The following is a 20,161-nucleotide window of genomic DNA, read 5'->3' as shown; positions in this document are numbered from 1 at the left end:
TAATGAAGATGGTAAGAATAACACCACAAGGGAGCACTAGGGGCAGACCTCAACATTGTCCATGGAATCAAGGAAGAATGGTGTATCATGAGGACAGACAGATTAGGCAACTTAACTGAATCTGAACTGGAAGTTAACTTAACTGAATCTTCTCAAAAAGAGGCAAAGATGTACAAAATGTCAAGGTCCCGATTAAGATTCAGAAAGGAACTTAGGCACAGCAGAAATCAGTGTTCCCACACCTCAGAATTAGACACCTAATACTACAAGTGAAATTTGCAAACTTGAAGTTAGGCACCTACATGCCACATATTTTAAACTAGGAGAGAGAGGCACTCTTAATACAATGAGATGGGGGAGTACTCTTAAACCATCCAATAGGAAGGGATGACAGGAGGGGTGAGTTTGAAATCGTGCCTCTCCCCTGGACTTGGACTACAACTAAGCACATATGTGAAACAGATTCACATCTCCAAATCCCCACCTATACTAGATAGCTTAAGGCTGCCAGGAGATGTTAATTTAGTCACATCAATAAGATCTAACTTTATCCTGGATCCCACAAATCCAGAGAGTGGTCTGAGAGTGGTCAGGCACTGGAACAGGCTACCTAGGGAAGTTGTGGAATCACCATGCCTGGAAACTTTCAAGAGCAGGTTGTACAGATACTTGGCTGGGATGGTTTAGTCAGAGATGATTCTGCCTTGAGCAGAGGGCTGGACTAGATGCCCTTGTGAGGTGCCTTCCAGCCCTACTTTCCTATGATCCTATATTCCTAAATCATGTGTTGTGCCATGCCAGACTTGTATGAAAGGATGCATGATTTTGGGGATAAATCTCTCAGACCCCATCACATATGGCCAGACCTTTAAAGCTGCACCACGCAGCCCAATGACAGGATTTAGACTTGGATCCTAGGTCCCTGCTCAGCCTGAAAGGGTTCAAACCCACATCTCCCACATGCCAGAAAAGTGCTAGTCTGGTCTGAAGATATTCTCCATCTCTCATGTTGCAGCTGGGCCACCGTGCAGCCACACATGCACAATTCATGGAGCCAAAAAGAGAATACAAACAAGAGAGGCTGGTTCTGTAGCCCAGGAATAAGGACAGTCACTATGGATTACACAGCAGGGAAGTTCTGGGCTATAGTCTCTGTTCCCAATCCAGAAGTGATAGTGGCTGCTGAAGTAAATGGTGGCAGCTGGTAGTAGGCATGCTCTAAGCACACCTATCAGACTGGGGCCCTTTTTGGACTCTGATGCAGGGCATCTAGTTTAGGAATCTCAAATATCTTTAGGCATACATTAGATGCCTAATTATTCAGCTCAACCAAGATGGGCATGCACACTATGTGAACTTTAAGTACCTAAACAGATTTACCAGTGCAAATCTGTGTGTGTTTGGGTCTGTGTGTGGTTGGGGGGGGGAAAACAGATGACAGGGTCCTTAGGTTATATCTACATAGGGTTAGGCAGCACTGTGAAAAATATACCTGAGCTTTGTATATCCATGCTAGCTCCTGAGTGAGAATGAGAAGAGCATTTTTACTGAGAAACAAGGACTTATTAACTTGGCATGTACCGGAAGAATATAGATGTAGCGATAGCAAACCTTATTTCAAATGGGCTAGTCCTACTGCTGAGAAGTTCAGAAGGGGGGGGGGGGGGAAAATGTTTGAACCATATGCCTCCCACACCTAGTACATGATACAATCTGTGGTTCTATGACCTAGCATGAAATGCTCTTGCCTTATTTTAACATCCAATAAAAATTATGAGAAAGTCATAGCTTTATTTTAAAGACAATGATTTTCCATTTTACCTTTTCCTGGTAAATCATCCCTTCCAAATATAAAAAGTGTATATCCACATTGTCTCTCTAAGACCTCAGGAAGCACCCTGAGCACAAAGCTATCTGTTACACAGCTGCAGGTGACTTTGCTGGATTTTGGATACAACACGTATGCATCATATATCTTCCCATCTGAAACTGAACAGAAAATAATTACCATAAATGTGTTTTTTCCTCACCACTTTTGCTTTAAATTTTACTCCAGAAGCTATTTGGCTAAGACATCAAATACTCAGCATAGCTATGTAACAATCTATATTAAATACTTCAATTGCAGTTAATTATTCAGTCAAGTATGAAATTGCCCAAATATGCTGTTTATTATCTAATATGGAAAAATAGTAAGACTTACAAGACTGTTTAGGACCTCTTCAACATTTCCTATCTTGATAGCCCCCCACTTTTAGTTCTAACACTGAGCAACTAATTGTCTTACAATGGCACCCCGTAAACTGCTGGTGACATCAGGCTTTTATTACAAGATCTGGTCTGTAGTTGGGAGTATTGTAGTTAGAACACTTTCTGTTAAAAATGTCCTCATTAAAGCAGGGAATAGGCACAAACAAAGAGATGGGGTGTGTTTCTATCAGATCTTCATACCCACATATTTCTACATGTAAAAGCCAGTGTCTGCTAAACATACAAGGCCTTTCACGCCCTCTGATTAGAGTACATTCAGTCCCAAATTTTCCAGAGGCAGACTCGCTTTGTGCTTTCACATTTTGGCACCAGCAAAACTGCTCTATTTTTTTCTCCACCCAAAATGAATCATCTTACAGTTCAAATTGTAAACTTTTCTAGCAAGCACACTTTCTCCCATGCCGCCCCATCTCTAATAGGTGCTTTCTGCCAATGTCTACAAAATGACACTATTGTTCTTCAAATCCCTTCTTTTCTGAAAAAGTCAGCTACTAGTGTGCTGCTTGAGTGAGAACCTGAGGGAAACTATTTACATACAAAAATGTCACCTGATAGGAATAAGCCAATTACTAGAGATCCAAGTGAAGATGATGGGGACATGAAGTTGGCTTGAGGAGAAAGAGAGGAGGCTGCACAGACCACTCAAAATTCACAAATGCTGAACAGCAGGAGAGCAGACAACTCATAAAAGAACAGGACTAAGAGGAAATAGTGGTAAAGATTAGCTAATGAAGGAGAAAGAGTTGAGGATGAGGTATGCTGCACCAGAGAATGAGGAGCAGACAGCCAATGAAGTGACGAAGAAGAAAAGAAGAGCAACCAGGCTTTCAAGGAGAAAGGAAGAGACAGTGGAGATAGCAAGGGACACAGAATCTGAGGAGATAATGACAGAGAAAACAGAAGACAAAGATCTGCACACACACTGAAAAACAAAAGATATCAGAGAGTCACTCCAACACAAGGAAAAAGTAGGTTTTTGTTACTAAGGCTTCTTAAGGAGAACAGGCCAGTTATCAGAGTGGATCCACAGAAGAGAAGCATGTGCTGTCTTTCTGAAGCAAAGATACAAGGTGCAGACTGGAAGCTGAAAAGCTTCCTAATGGTAGCAAGGAAAAATTCATCAACTGACCTTCATGTTGGGATACAAGACCAGATTCAACCATATTCCCCCTGGAATTGAACAAGGACAACTCTATGCAAACCTGAAGAAGATGATTAAATAAGCAGAGGCTCAGCTGATCTTCAGTGGAATCCTTTCACTTCCAAGAGAATAATGGCAAAGATGCAACAGGATAACAAAGATCAACAGATGGCTCCAGGACTGTTGCTATGATGGAGTCTTTGACATATTTGATCACTGGGAAAGGAAGGAAAGGAAAGGAAAGGAAGAAAGGAAGAGACAGTGGAGATAGCAAGGGACACAGAATCTGAGGAGATAATGACAGAGAAAACAGAAGACAAAGATCTGCACACACACTGAAAAACAAAAGATATCAGAGAGTCACTCCAACACAAGGAAAAAGTAGGTTTTTGTTACTAAGGCTTCTTAAGGAGAACAGGCCAGTTATCAGAGTGGATCCACAGAAGAGAACACTTAGGGTGGCATATTGCAGTAATGCTATAAAGAAATAAGAAAAGATTGCATAAACCAAATACAAGCCATTTGGGTCAAAAACGCTTTGGGGAAGGATTATAAAAGAGGCTGTGGTGGTTGGGACTTGCAGTAGACCTCCTTTCCCCCTCTCCCTCTTCAGATCTGACCTGAGTATAACTAGGCTTCTCTAAAGTAACTGACACAAATACTACCAGAAGTGCTATCCTTATAGAAAACTAGCTTCCTAGCTACAGGTTGGAAGACAAATGCTACTAATAATGGTAGCGCCCAAGTCTTCCTAGATATAACCTCTGACAGATTTCTTCCTATTCAAAGAACACAGGAACTATAGAAAAATCTGGTCTTAGAAAATAATCTTGGATCAAGTGACCCCTAAGCATTTTTAGTTTAAATTAAATGGAAGGAAAAAATGTGTCTATACCTAAGCTTTTCCATTTCAAAATGCTGAGAAATTAAGGACACTAATGATGTTCTGAAGAGCTCCAAGACTTGAACATGGAAAAGGCTTAGAATCAAGGTCAAAATGAAAAGCTGCCTAAATTTTGCAACTTAAGCATGTGGAAAAAAATGTCACCTCAAAGGGTATTAGGAGTAAAAACTACTGAAATTGGGGGGGAGGGAGGGCGGGGGGGACACGACATTTTCTTTGCTCATCAGATATGTCCTAGAGATCAAAAGTCAAAGTAAATGAAACAGTAAAAGGTTCTTTAGCCATATAAATTTTAAAAAACATGCTGTAGAACTGTGCTACTGTAAAGAAAAAAGAAAATAAAGATGATCTAATTATGGCACCAAAATTAAATGAACGTTTTTTTTCATTGTTCCTACTAAGAAATGAGATGTTGAGTGAGGGAGGCAAAGGGGGAGGCAAAGGCAGGATGTCTAATAAGAGTGAGAGTGTAGAAAAGAAAATTACAATATCCTAGGCAGAAGGAAAACTCAACAATCTTAGTATGCTGCAGCTGAGCCAACTGAATAATCTCTATCCTAGAACAGAGAAAGAATTAGCACATGAAATTAAAAGTCTGCTAAATGGATTGTTTTTAAATAAATGGTATCAAGTTATGAATGGTACCATATAATTAAAGAATAGCAAATATATTAACTGTATACAAGATTTTGAAGGCATGATTAGCAGTAAATGGAAAAATGGGATAAAATTCAGAAGAGTTTTACTAAGGGCAGACTATGCCAGACAAATGTGGTATCTTTAAGGATCTAGTTACCGTTGTTTAGAAAAATCAGTTGATCAGGAAAACTAGAGAAAGGGAGAGATTAGGATGAAAATCTTAATATGGGTAAGAAACTGTCTAAAGGGAAGATAACAACAGGTAATCAGGTCGTGCAGAAAATGGAAGTACTAGACTGGAGGCATGGTATTAGTGATTGGTCTCATTTGATATTTTTATTAGTGATGCTGGACTATGCTAGTGAAATCAATAGCACTGTAAAGTTGGGAGGCATCTTCAACACAAGGAGGATCAGCATATTATACAGAAACAATCAGATGAACTTGAGGACTTGTCTGGGATGAAATTTAAGAGGATGATGTGCAAGGTCATGCAGTTTGATACAAATAGGAAAAAAGTTCTGGAGGAGGCTCACAGTTTGGAATAAGAGAAGCCTAGGTACAAAAGTCAGTCACAGGATGCTTAAGATGTGGCTATAAAAAAGCCAAGAGTCATTGGATGCATCAGAAAGGTATTGCTGAAAAAAAGGAGAGAGAGACAAAATAATTTATACTTTTGCAAAAGGTGTGCATCTCTCCAGAATACCAGGAGACAAACAGCAGAGAGAGAGAAGAGTTGTTTAAGCTAAAGGACAACGCTCAGACAAAAATCAGATAGGTGTAACCTAACCACAAATAAATTTAGGTTAAGAATCATATAAGGTTGTAGAACAGTATTTCTATGCACTAGGGAAGCCTAATGGTTTTCATGATGGAGCCTTACAAATTTATGAAAGAAAGTATGTGGTTGTCTGTATCAAATGACTCTGGACTCCGTGACACAGGGAAGACTCTTTAAATCCTGTGTTCCTATGAGAATTCTGGACTTGGGGTGTTACCACAATACAAATAATAAGCATAATTCATCAACATCACTGAGATAGCCACTATCAGGTAGCTGGCAAGGAGGGGGGGGGAAAAAATCAAGAATGCAGATCTTTCTTAAATGTTTATAAAAATATGCAAGAGAAAATCGTGTCTACTGTCTACCAAAAAAAGATGGTGGGCAAAAATTTAAACAACAAATCTAGTGCTGAATCTTTTAATTCTCTTCCCTCCTAAACAGATCTAAAAAGGCAAAGGAACCTTTTAATGTCTTAATAAATCCTGGAATTGTACACCATGTACTCTATGACTACACAGACAACATACCTTCTTTATTCAGAAAAGGACCACAGGACTTTCGATACCAAAGCACAATGTCAATTTTTAAAAGCTTGTAGATTAATATGGCAACAACTATTAGAAACACCAATGAAAGGAATCCGCCGATCAAGTATCTTTGAATATTTCGAGCTATAACAAGGGAAAAGTATAAAGATGACTCTTCAGCATACACCATTTTTGAAACATTAAAACAAATGCTCTACAATTCTGAAGCTTTGAGCTATATGCATTTTTTAATTCAGGCCATAATTGAATACATAATTCATAATAAGTAATCCAATATCTACCTTCTCATCTTTTGCTCATGAATTATCTGTGATTTTCTTGTATGTATTCTTTATTCTAAATTATTTGATAAAAAATGGCTGCAAAAAAATTATAGGTCTGTTTGTAAGCAGTACCTTGCATGCATTAATACTTGAAATTTAATCTGTTTTGACTGAACAGAAGTATGTTTTAATTTCTCAACTGAAGAACCATGTTTCTTATGATCAAATCTAAGACATTATGGAATCTCTCTTAAACTTGCTATTTTGATGAACATATCTGGACAGTAGATTCATTGTTCAGTGTTCCATACACGTTGTTCACACTTACACTGGCATAAATCTAAAACAACTCCTTTAACATGATGATGCAACCCCAGATTTGTTATAATTTTATTAATAAATTACAATAATATATTCTATAGCTTTATTTATCCATATAATTATACTATTTTTTCACATTCCCTTTTCAATGCATTAATCATACCTTCTTTTGTAAATTTATTCTGGTCAGTACATAAATGCCTTACCTGGCCTTTGTAATACAATGTATGCTGAAACTTTGCCAGCACGACACACAAAGTGGTGTCCATAATCTTCATGCTTCACTTCTGTAATGTTCAGCCTCAGAATAGAAAACATGTGGTCCGCAAAGAAAGAGTCTTCTCTATCAAAAAATATGGTAACCACAACAATAAAAGCTGTTTTCAAACAAAGAAAAATATTCCTGGTATAGTGTTAATATATTTTAATTTCATGATTGTCTGCAATTTATCTGAATCTTTTCAAAGTATGCTGACAAATGGAGTCTAAGTAATAATTAATTATTTGTATTGTAGTAGCAGCTTGGACAGTTTCCAACGGCCTGATTAAACTTGTCAATGTACAATTTACTATCAATAAAATAATGCCACTGCCCCCAAAACCTACAGTCAAATAGACAAGAATTTTATCTATGCTGTCACTGCCTAATGAGATGAAGATCAGGCAGTTACACATAGAGAGACATGGCTACTATAGTGTCATCAGCTCACAATGTTATTGAAAGTCTCATAATATTGGGCATTTTTCTTAGTCAGCTCCTGCAATTAAGACATCCCTGAGAATTTCTGGCTTATAAAAAAATTCCAATCTTCCAGTAAAAGAAAAGCTTGAAACGTTGAAAAGTGTATTCCAAAAGTTCACAAAATAGAAGGCTAAAATAAATCAATAAAGTAATTGGTTCTTTTTATCTCATGATTTTTTAGCTAGTTTCATGCTGTTTTAGATGTTCAGCTCATGATTTTAGAACACTTGAGCTGGCAATTCCACTAGCATTCTCTTTTGTCATACAAACCCATTGGATAGATTTGCTCAAAAGAACTCCTGCACTTAACTTAGGATTCATCCATACAGCGAAACCATGCTAAGAAGTGCCATATCCTCTCCAAGAGCACTAGATCCTAAAACTGAAGCATGGCAGCCATAAATATGTAGTGTCAAAAAAACCCTCCTGGTGTCAGAAAACCCCATCATGGTGCTAATTAGCAGTGCAGCAAGTGCCTGCATGTGCAGTACCACAAACCACATGTACGCATTTGTCCATTGTTTTGTGAAGCAATACCTACTCCAGTACCTGTATTACTTTTTTGTTAGAATCAATTACAAAGTTTAATATGATTTCTAGGAATCACAGAAATGGGATTTATCATGTAAAGCAAAAGCAGTCATTAAAAGTCTTAAAGGTATCTTCTTACATTTTAACCAGTGATCTACCAATAAACATTCTGATAGGCTAATATACTTACTGATCTTCCTCTCTTATTCTTTCGTTAAAAAAATAATTGACTAAAGAATTATTGAATTTCCAGGATATAGCAATTGAATAATCTTTGAAACTTGATACATTGCAGTCTATGATGAGACTGGACCCTGGAGAAGAAAAAGTATTAGGAAATGGCAAGAACCACCATTTAATTCTGCATAAACAAGTCTACTCATGTGACCAACAGTAAATATTTAAAGGAACACAAGAAACGGTTTTCAGAATCATGAAACTTTAGCACATTCCTCAGATCATCAACTGTTTTCTTCACCAGAATTACCTGACATGTTACAAAGACTTCACTGACTTAATTCTTCTAAAAGATAAATAGTTGATTCTGTTCTGACCAAAATCATCATCATCGCTTCTTAAATTCAACACATCTATGAGTAAAGTTATTTTTTCTTTTAAATTACAGCTTGAAACAACTGGCTCTGCAAATCAAAGGCAAATACTGAAGCAAAATAGTACATGCTTTAGTCAGAAGCTTGAGATAGCTCTAGCAGGTGATGAAGAATGACAAATGCAAAATATTTCCATCCACAAAAATTGAGAGACTTAACTATACTAAGAACCTTGACAGTTTCTGCATTTGCCATCTGACCTAGATACGGTATATTAAAAAGGCCAAATCATCCTTGCAAAAAATTTAAGTGTGCTGGACAGACCTTTACTGCAAAACTAATTACTACATTAATTGAAAGCAGAAATCCAGAACCACTTACATAACACATAGCACATACAAGATGACTTGCCCTAAGAATTTACAATCCATACAATAAATACACAAAGCAAGGGGAGATATCAAGCAAAAAAGCAGAATGAATGATGTTTGTTAGCCACATGATATTTACTTGAAATGCCTGGCCACAGGCGATGATCTGGTAAGGGGGCTCCAGGTCCTTGACCACCTGGGTGAGAACGATCATCATTTGCTGGAATTCATCATCCAGCGCAGGGTGACAAGGGCCTGCAGTAAGGCGGTAGCCCTGGACTTCAAGAGGGCCAACTTCAAGGAGTTGAGGAGATTGGTGGGAGAGGCACTGGGGTTCTCGAGGGCAGGGGAACTCAGTGCCCAAGATGAGTGGTCATTCCTTAAGGAGATGATACTCAGGGCCCAAGAGGTGATGATCCCAACTAGAAGCAAGGGGGGAAAAGAGTGCCCAAAAGCCTCCCTGGCTCACCAAGGATATCCGGGAATACCTGGTTGCCAAAAAGGCGGCGTACACCCAGTGGAAGGGGGGGGGGGGGTCGATCTCCAAAGAGGAGTATACCTCCACTGCTCGGGCCTGTAGGGGGGCTGTTAGGAAAGCTAAGGCGGACATAGAGCTAGGGCTAGCGTCCAAGATCAAAGATAATAAAAAGTCCTTTTTCAAATATATAGGGAGGATGAAGAAGGCGCCGGGAAATGTGGGGCCCCTGCAAGATACGCTGGGCAATCTGGTGGTCGCGCCAGAGGAGAAAGCAGACCTCTTTAACAAATTCTTCACCTCCGTTTTCTTGTGCAGGGACAGGGACTCCCCCACCGTGATTCAAAATGGACTCGAGGCGAATGCTTCAAGACCTAAGGTTGAGGAGGACCAGGTTACAGTGCTACTGGAGGGGCTGGACATGTTCAAATCAGCAGGTCCAGATGCTCTCCACCCCAGGGTGTTGAGGGAGCTAGCAGGGGTTATTGCTGGGCCCTTGGCACGGCTTTACAAGCGCTTGTGGTGCTCAGGCCAGGTGCCAGATGATTGGAAGATAGCCAATGTGGTCCCCATCTTTAAAAAAGGGAGGAGGGAGGACCCGGGCAACTATAGGCCCATCAGTCTTACCTCAATCCTGGGGAAACTCTTTGAGAAGATCATCAAGGAGCACATCTGTGACAGGCCGACATCGGGGATGATGCTCAAGGGCAACCAGCACGGTTTCATTAGGGGCAGGTCATGTCACACCAACCTGATTGCCTTTTACAATCAGGTCACAAAAGCATTGGATGCAGGTGTTGCCGTGGATGTAGTCTTTCTGGACTCCAGCAAGGCCTTTGACACTGTCTCCCACCCCATCCTCATTAAAAAACTAGGTGACTGTGGCATTGATGCCTACACGGTCAGATGGATTGCGAATTGGCTGAAGGGCCGTACTCAGAGGGTGGTGGTGGACGGGTCATATTCAACCTGGGGGGAAGTGGGCAGCGGAGTCCCCCAGGGCTCAGTCCTTGGGCCTGCACTGTTCAATTTCTTTATCTGCGATTTGGACGACAGGGTGAAAAGCAACCTGTTCAAATTTGCTGATGATACCAAAATATGGGGAGAGGTGGGCACGTTAGCAGGGAGGGAGAGACTGAAGAAAGACCTGGATAGGTTGCAGGGGTGGGCTAACAAAAACAGGATGAGTTTCAATACGGACAATTGCAGGGTGCTGCACTTGGGCAGTAGTAACCAGCAGCACACTTATAAGATGGGAAACTCCCTTCTTGAGAGCACAGAGGCAGAAAGGGATCTTGGAGTCATTACTGACTCCAAGATGAACATGGGCCAACAATGCGAGGTCATGGTCGGCAGGGCTAACCAGACCTTATCGTGCATCCACAAGTGTATCTCAAGTAGGTCCAAGGAGGTGATCCTCCCCCTCTACACGACACTGGTCAGGCCGCAGCTGGAGTACTGTGTCCAGTTCTGGGCACCCCACTTCAAGAGGGATGTGGACAACATTGAGAGGGTTCAGAGGAGGGCCACCCGCATGATCTGGGGACAGCAGGGCAGACCCTACAACAAGAGGTTATGGGACCTGAACCTGTTCATCCTTCACAAGATAAGGCTGAGGGGGGACCTGGTGACCGTCTATAAACTCACTAGGGGAGACCAGAAGGGTTTGGGGGAGACCTTGTTTCCCCCAGCACCCCCCGGGATAACAAGGAATAACGGCCACAAGTTGTTGGAAAGTAGGTTTAGATTAGACATCCATAAGAACTACTTCACAGTTAGGGTGGCTAGGATCTGGAACCAACTTCCAAGGGAAGTGGTGCTGGCTCCTACCCTGGGGGTCTTTAAGAAGCGGCTTGATGCCTACCTGGCTGGGGTCATTTGAGCCCAGTTTTCTTCCTGCCCAGGCAGGGGGTTGGACCTGAAGATCTGCAAGGTCCCTTCTGACCCTACTTCTATGATTCTATGATATGTAGCAAAGAATTTCAGTTTGAGTCTCTGAGAATTCACCTAAGTGGAAGATTAGCCTTAAAAGGTGACCAGTAAGGGAAACCACATGGGCTTGCTTGTGCCTTTCTTCTTTCTTTGTAATATAAAAAGGTGCCTTAAACAAACATTTTCATGGAGCTTTTGATTCACAGGATTTTTCTGCTTGTAATTTTTACCTAAGAAAGTCTAAGAAAATAGGGAAGACAAGACATGACAAATTCCCTGGATAAGTACAAAACTGGTAGGAATAAGATTCCCCAGGTACTTAAGAAGGGGAATCTGATTAAGGCCCAGGCCAGCAAACAGTTAGACATGTGAATATATGTTTGTAGAATCAGGGCCTAATTTATCCAGGCTGTGTAAAGTTGTTGTGCCTGCCTCTGATCAACTCTTTAGGTAAAACAACTTGTGAAAATGTAAAGATCTTCATTAAAAAAACCAAAAAAAACAAAAAAACAAGAAAACCCTACAGCAAATTATTGCCTAGATGAGGAAGTTCGTAACACATACCTGAGTTTGCCAGTAACCATACATACAGAACAAGACAACACATGACAATTTAAAGGCATAAAGATGCAATGCAGGGTCTAGGTTTTATTTTTCAGCTTGAACCCATATAGGAGGATTTCCTCCTACACATTAAACAAGTGGCAAACCTTGGTTGTATGACCCCCTCAACATGAGATGACTCAGATGTATACCTCATACTTCCCAAGAGAGTGCCATAAATCACCAAGCTATATAATACTCAAGGGGTGCATTTACATGTAAAATTAATATGATGCAATAAACTCTGGTGCATATCATGCCAGAACGTATTGCTCCTGGGTGCTACATTTACACATGCACCCAGGACTGTGGCACACTGAGCCAGGTCAGAGCAGCACCAGCTGACAGGGTCCTGGCGGAGTCAATCTACCAGTTGCTCTGTCCCGGCTCAACGTGTTGCAGAGGGGCTAACTGGAACACATGGGTGCTAAAGTGTCGTGCTAACCAGCAGCCAACCCTCACACTGAAACACCCTGGTGCCCCAGCCAGCCCCGTCAGCATCTACACATGCATTGCTGCACAGTAAACAATGCCACCACAGGACAGTACTTGTACTTGCAAGTACTAATCTATGGCAGCATGTATGAGATTACTGTGACCTAATAGGGCCACATGTATAGATATGGCGACTTTACTTTTGAGCTAATTAGGCAACTTTGTAGTAAATGTCTCATGTAGACATGCCCAGGGTCGCACTCCAACCTTCCTGTTGAATCTAGGCCACTGGGCAGCCAAGAATGCAATGGGGCCAAAAACAGAAACAAGCAGAAGGGAAACAGCCTCTGTAAGCCTAGTGGTTATGGCACTCCAAGATTAATGATTAAATGTAAAATTCATAAACGTACATTTACATATCTTGGTTAAGAAATAAAAACAACAGCCTCGAGAGCAAGGACTAGAATCTAGTTCTTCCCCTTCCCAGGGCAGTGCCTTAACCAAACAAGATCTGACCCTAACATCTGACATATATAGTTTCATATCCTTTCTAAAATGTTTGTTGTTATAATCATGACAACTTTGGATATTCTTATCTAAATAAATGTCCCAAATTTTTTTTAATCTTACTCAATTTTTGGTGTTATTGACTTCGTGGCAATCAGTTCTACAGTCTAATTACACAGTGCATGAAAAAAAATATCAACTTCGAACTGGCCATTTTTAACTTCCATGCTAAGCTCTTGTGTTATGAAAGAGAAAGCTCAATCCAATACACTTTCTCTATACCATTCATTCTTTTTATACTTTTACCTATCTTCAGATTTTATGTTGCCATCCGTGAACAGCACGTGCCCCCAATGTGGTAAGTGCAGAGCTCCCGCAGATGCCACCGGGGTGAGGTGGGGAAGCACCACCAGGGGTCAGCGATCACCCACAGGCGTCACTGGCGGCGGCAGTCAGCAGCAATTGTGGACCACCCACAGATGCCACCGGCAGTGTCAGCAGCGGGGTGGTGAGCAGCAATTGCCCACAGGCGCCACCAACAGTATTGGCAGCATCTTTTTGCAGGGGGTACACTGCCTCACTCAGGGCATGCACGTCCACCCCCTACCTGTTGCCCCTGTTGCCATCCAACCTGGGCATCTCCCATATAAAATCAATAGCTCTAGCAAAGTCTTTGACTCATCTTCCTTAATAGGTCTAACTTAAAACAGAGTGGATTTTGAAAAGGAATTGGGACTTTTTATTTTTCTTTCTAAAGTAAATGTTCCCAACCTCTTAATCTCTCTTTATTCAATGTGTTTTCTCTATTTCTAATCAGTCATTGTCCTTACCTACAGCCCTCCTTAAACCTCCTCCTTGCATGTTACTTGATCTTCTATAGATGGGTTAACAAACACCAGTTAGATCTTTTCGCTCTTGTTACTACAACTGCACACAAAGTCCAGCCAGAGCCTCAGCCAACTTAGCAAACCAAGGAAGATGGGCAGGGGTTATGTTTATTATAAATACATAAATAAAAATGAATATAGTAAATAAATAAATGGAAGTCCATTGATTTGGGAGAATATGGAGGAAAATTCCAAATTCAAGAAGTTTGAAAACCACTGTAAAGGGATCATGCATTGACACAGATAATATAACCGTACATAATTGCACCATCTCAGATTTTTATGATACTTGACTTACCAAGTTTAACTTCAATTGTATTGTTTCTTGGATAAAGAATCTCAGTGTTCTTCTTTGCTGGGTTCTCTAAAAACATGAAAACATACACAAAAATATAAAATATTATCAGAAATAATTATCAATCTGCAAGCAACTGCAGAGAACCAGTTTACCGCCTAGATGCAGGGACACATTTAAGTTTAAGTGTACTGCAAAAGAAAAAAAACCCCACAGAAACCATTTTAGGACTGTATACTTTGTTGCTCCCTTGCAACAGATTAAAAGAACAAATAAGTTTGCTTTGTCTGGTTTGAAAAACAGATCTAGGAAAAAAAAGTGCACAAAATTGAGAGAAAAAAATTGTTACAGTCTGCTAAACCTCATTAACCCTTCACTACCACAACTCATCCCTTTTGGTAACAATGTTCTCTTTAAACTGCAGAATTTAAAAACAGGAAAATAAATCTATTTAAATACTAGAAATACTTACAGATATCTTAATACTGTTCTTTGTAGAAAATTCAGATAGATTTCTGAGAAAATGCCTGGCACATACAGCATCCATAGCAGTGCCAAACTCAGGCTAATAAAACCTTTATACCAAACTACTCCCTTATACCTGGCTTCTTAGTAGAAGGGCACATGGAAAAGGACAGTTCCTCCCCCAAAGGGCCTTACAATCTAAGCAGACAAAACAGAAAAGGATGGTAGAGAAAGGAGAAGAAAAATTTGTTCAGTTGTACAACAGGTCAGTGGCAGCCAAAGTCTTAATGGTCCCCCATATCCCAGACTACAATGCTTCCCTGTCAGAGGGCACAGTCAGCATTCATAACACATTTTTATGGAGCCACATGTCAGTGAAGCAATCCCTTTGGCCCCCATATCCCTTGTATCTATACAATTTAGAGTTGGAGTTTGGCAACAGGGATAGAACAGGGAGGAAGACAGAGAGGGGACTGTGGCAGCATTATTACCATGGTTCACAGATCTGTGGCAATTAATGATGCCTACTGCCCAAATTTCTGGACCCATAGGGAACTCTTCCTTGCATATAAGGCACACCCCAATTTTGACAGCTAGTTTTGGGGGAAAGGTGCTGGTTTGGTTATATGCAAGAAAGTACAGTATTTCTTAACCATTGTCATATACGGTCTAGCTATCTTATCACTCATGCTTCTCTAAACATTTCTGATTAACTTAACTGAAATACTGCAATAGTATAGGCATTAATAACAGACCAAACATTTCTTTTTGTATCCCAAATAATCCCAGAATATTTGACGAGCCATACCTATACATACACACACCCAGATAATGTGTGTACACACACACACCTTTCTTTCTTGGGGGGGAATGTGTGTGCGTGTGCACGCACACATACACATTCCTCCCCCCAAAAGAAAATGTATTTAACTCAGTATTGGCAAACCTAATGATCACAAACCATAAATCTGGCATCAAAATATTCATAAAGTTAGCTTAAAAATCATGAGGTTAAAGAAAAAACCCAGCAACAATAAGTCTGGAATTCTTTTTATCTATGTTTTCAAATCGTCTCCTGTAGACGTAAAGGGTAGAAACTTTAAGTTGTCATCAGAGATTCTCACAATCAAATGATGCAAGGGGTCACTGAAAGAAGATTAAAAGTGGGGAAAAAACCTCCACAATCGAATATTGAAAGGCACTAGCATCATAATTTAAAGTTGCTGGACTGCATATCGCCCCCTCTCAACTGCAATCATTACAGAAAGAATGATAGGCTATTAAGTTATTCAACATGCAACACAAGTTCCAGTCCTCAGTTTGCTTCAATTTCTCATAACCTAGGCTACCTTTTTTTTTTTTTATCATCCATATGCCTCTAAATTGTTCTAAATTATTAAGTCATTTTAATACGGAAATTACAAAACTGAAGCCTACCTGTATTCACGTGATCATCTTTTACATTTATGGCTGAAGTTAAGGAGGTTCAGAAGTTAAACCATAAGGCTAGGGCAGACATTCAAAAAGCCTGAGCCTGAATTGGTTCAAGCTTTGCAGGTTAGTCTAACCTGCAAAGCTTGAACCAATTTGGAGGTGGATAGATGTTCCCTTCTCATTCCAGAAATGCAGGCACATGCCCGCAATGACTCAGGCTAGAAGCCAGGGGGTGCTAGAGCAGCCTTCCCTTCCATTCCACAGTGCTAAGCTGAGGGGGGACATGGCCAGACCGTGGCAGGACGCTTTGATTAGGGAGGGGTCCGTCCCCAGATCCCCCAGGAGGGAGCCAGCAGGGAGTTGATAACAGAGCATTGAGTTACACAGCAGGGAGTTGTTAGCATTTAGTATCCCATCAACCAAAACAAAAGCCTCTCTCATCGATTTCATAGACATTAGGGCTGGAAGGGAACTCACAAGATCATCAGGTCCGGCCCCCTGCCCAAGGGCAGGAAGTCAGCTAGGGTCAAAGGACCCCAGCAAGATAAACATCCAAATGTTTCTTAAACGAATTCAGAGTAGGTGTTTGCACCACCTCTTAGGAGAGTCTATTCCAGACCTTGGGGGCTTGGAAAGTAAAGTAGTTTTCCTTATGTCCAGCCTAAAATTGTCTTGGTGGAGTTTGCGTCTCATTAGTTCAAGCTCTTCTTAAACAACTTTTTCCAAGGAAAGAACAGAGGGACATTACCAGCTACCTGCTGATTAGCTCCAACAAGCCCTAAGCTGACACTGTCCTGTCTGCCTTTGTCCGGTCTTCCATATATGGACCATAGCTAGCATGTGGTCTGCTAGCTAATGCTGAGAGGTGTCTGTGTAAGACAGAGGGGAGGGTGGAATCCCTGCCTGAGCAGGGAATTGTGAGGGTAATGGGGGGAGCAGAAGGAAACCAGGCAGACACTTCTGTCCCTGCCATCTCTGCCAGAGCTGCATCAGAGGAGTGGGGCCAACCCTGTTGGGCTTGAGTAGAGAACAGAGCCCTGCCCAGCAAAGCATCCGAGATGCTGGAGGTTTCTGATTCAACTTAAACCAGGAAAGGGTCTGGGACAGGATTTGCGTAAACTGGTTTGACCCAAAATCAGTTAAGTCTGATGCTACATTCAACCAGGTTTCTCTCAAACTGTTTTCAGCCATTTTCAAACTGGTTTACGTGCACTGAACATCTGTTCTGTTACAAGTTTAAACCAGTTTCTGATCACTTAAACCAGTTTGTGTGTAATGTCTGTCCCTAGCCCAAGGGTAAGAACTGGAATGTTTGAGGCAGAGACCAAGCTGAGGGCCAAGAGCCAACATTTGTATTCAAGACAGTACCAGAGATATGGAAGCAAGGAGTTCAGACTATAGGGAGCAGTTAGGCAGGAACAGAGCAGGGGTTAGGAACAGGGCTGATATGGGAAAGAGTGCAGGACTCAGAGACAAAGCTAAAGAATGATCCAGGACAGGTACTGGAGCCGTTGTTAAAGCAGGAACCAGGGCAGGTCAAGCAAGGTTTGAAGGCAGACAGGAACCAAGCAGAGCTGCAGGGTTGTGAAAAATTGAGCAATCAACATTCTTCTAGTTTCCTCATCTCCTGTTCTGCTGATCAAGCTGGTTGTGAAGTTGCATCAATCACCCCAGGCCCACTAGAACAGGTGTGAGAGTTATGGATGGATAAAGTAGCAACTGAGAATGAGAAAGGGAACCAAAATTAATAGAATAGATTAGTGGGATGGAGGAGGAGAGAATGCACTGCTTCCCTCTGATTTTTACAGTTTTGAGTCAGAAGGTTATGCAAGCAGGCAACTTTAACTGAAACTAAATGCAGTATTTTGTTTGGGAGATTTTGCTGCTTTATGTACAAACACTGACAGCTATTCCTATGCGTAGCTACTGGGCAACATGTATTTGGATGCTCTGGATGGCCCTAAAATATCTCACACTTGCCTTCTCTAACCCACTTTGCATTCATCCAGGACACCTGCAGAGTTGCATTCCTTTTGCTTTAGAGCACCTCCCTTCCTCCACATACTCACACCTTCTCCATACCCTAACTGCTCTAATGCACAGCACACTACACAATTCCAACACTACCATTTGTACAGGAACCCTTGAAAACTGTACACATATCTCCATGTTAAGACATGACTATTATGCTATCTACTTAAAACATGAGTCTTCTTACGTGTTGGTTTATTTCCTAACACTGTACTGAGGCCTCTATTTAGCACTAAAACAGAAACAAAAGTACTAATGGAGTTTTTCAGTTATTCTGGTTCTTTTTTACATCTAACAATTACAAAATAATTATTAGCAAATGATTTTCAGGTGGCTCTTTATGTATATGTATAGTGTTGCGCTGAAGAACACAACAGGGACTTACCTACAACAGTTACATAAATGTTTCGTGAAACATTGTATTGTTTTCCCATATAATTATATGTTGCTTGACATAAGTAATTTCCTGCATCTTTTCCACTCACGTTAGTTATTATAAGTTCATCTCTCTGGGGTAGAAATCTTTTGTCTTCAAATAGGTTACATTCCTGAACACAACAAAAAGTATTTGTCAAATCAGAGGAAGAAAATAAAAATACTGTATTAAAAAAAAGAAAACTAAACCTCAAATATTCCTCGCCTTAAATGGAGCAAGGCCATTTCATATTGAACCTTACAAGGTACTGTTTCCCTGCTTATACACTATATGTAGCCTGAGTTATCAGTAGGTATTGGTTTTAAACTTCAATAAGCTCTGCCAAACCACAGGCATCCACCAAGAGCATGCTATAGGATGAGGGCTCTGTGACTAAATGTGGTGTTTTTGCAGGTACCCTCAAATCATGCTGAATTATAGCTATGCCTCAGACGACCATGTTCAAGAACGGGCGCACTATTGTGTAAAAAGTATTTAAGGCCACCTGTTTTATTCAATATGGAGGGGGGGCTGAAATCACTTTCAGAACAATAGTATTCTATTTCCCATGTGTTGCATAAGTAGGTAAAATAGTCACACCTATCTACAGTATACTATAATATTTTTCCCATGGCATAAGTTCCCTGACATTTCTGATTTTCCAATGTTATGGGCTTGTTTGCATTTTAGAACAGAAGTCAAACTTGCTACTTAAATGGCACTACTGGGAGACTGGACAGAAGATCCTTTCACATTGAATATGTTCATACCATATTAAAACATTTTCAGCAACAATCTTAAAACTCTGAGAATCATAACCCTGTTTACAGAAAATAAAAGTTATGCAATCTAGCCCCCCTCTTAGATGTTGTTAGGGCCGGAAGGGACCTCAATAGATCATCGAGTCCGACCCCCTGCATAGGCAGGAAAGAGTGCTGGGTCTAGATGACCCCAGCTAGATACTCATCTAACCTCCTCTTGAAGACCCCCAGGGTAGGGGAGAGCACCACCTCCCTTGGGAGCCTGTTCCAGACCTTGGCCGCTCGAACTGTGAAGAAGTTCTTCCTAATGTCCAATCTAAATCTGCTCTCTGCTAGCTTGTGGCCATTATTTCTTGTAACCCCCGGGGGCGCCTTGGTGAATAAATACTCACCAATTCCCTTCTGTGCCCCCGTGATGAACTTATAGGCAGCCACAAGGTCGCCTCTCAACCTTCTCTTGCGGAGGCTGAAAAGGTCCAGTTTCTCTAGTCTCTCCTTGTAGGGCTTGGTCTGCAGGCCCTTGACCATACGAGTGGCCCTTCTCTGGACCCTTTCCAGGTTATCCGCATTCCTCTTGAATTGCGGTGCCCAGAATTGCACGCAGTACTCCAACTGCAGTCTGACCAGCGCCCGATAGAGGGGAAGTATCACCTCCTTGGACCTATTCGTCATGCATCTGCTGATGCACGATAAAGTGCCATTGGCTTTTCTGATGGCTTTGTCACAATGCCGACTCATGTTCATCTTGGAGTCCACTAGGACTCCAAGATCCCTTTCCACTTCCGTGCCACCCAGCAGATCATTCCCTAGGCTGTAGGTATGCTGGACATTTTTCCTCCCTAGGTGCAGCACTTT

The 20,161-nt window shown here is 41.2% G+C and overlaps 1 protein-coding gene across 1 annotated transcript in view; it reads right to left on the bottom strand.

The window, feature by feature from the left end:
* Positions 1 to 20,161, bottom strand: part of LOC102558330 (interleukin-1 receptor-like 2) — a 37,837-nt gene that overhangs the window by 5,162 nt on the left and 12,514 nt on the right. Inside the window, exons 5-10 of the mRNA XM_019485038.2 lie at positions 18,516 to 18,678; positions 14,204 to 14,269; positions 8,335 to 8,458; positions 7,078 to 7,214; positions 6,267 to 6,410; positions 1,822 to 1,989 (exon numbers count right to left, since the gene is read on the bottom strand). Coding sequence (XP_019340583.1) covers positions 1,822 to 1,989; positions 6,267 to 6,410; positions 7,078 to 7,214; positions 8,335 to 8,458; positions 14,204 to 14,269; positions 18,516 to 18,678 — 802 coding nt within the window. The remainder of the gene's footprint in view (positions 1 to 1,821; positions 1,990 to 6,266; positions 6,411 to 7,077; positions 7,215 to 8,334; positions 8,459 to 14,203; positions 14,270 to 18,515; positions 18,679 to 20,161) is intronic.

Source organism: Alligator mississippiensis, chromosome 1, assembly GCF_030867095.1.
Source record: "Alligator mississippiensis isolate rAllMis1 chromosome 1, rAllMis1, whole genome shotgun sequence".
In the NCBI taxonomy this organism is placed as follows: Eukaryota; Metazoa; Chordata; order Crocodylia; family Alligatoridae; genus Alligator; species Alligator mississippiensis.
Note: the sequence above shows the minus strand (reverse complement) of the source record. Positions and strands in the feature narration are given on the sequence as shown.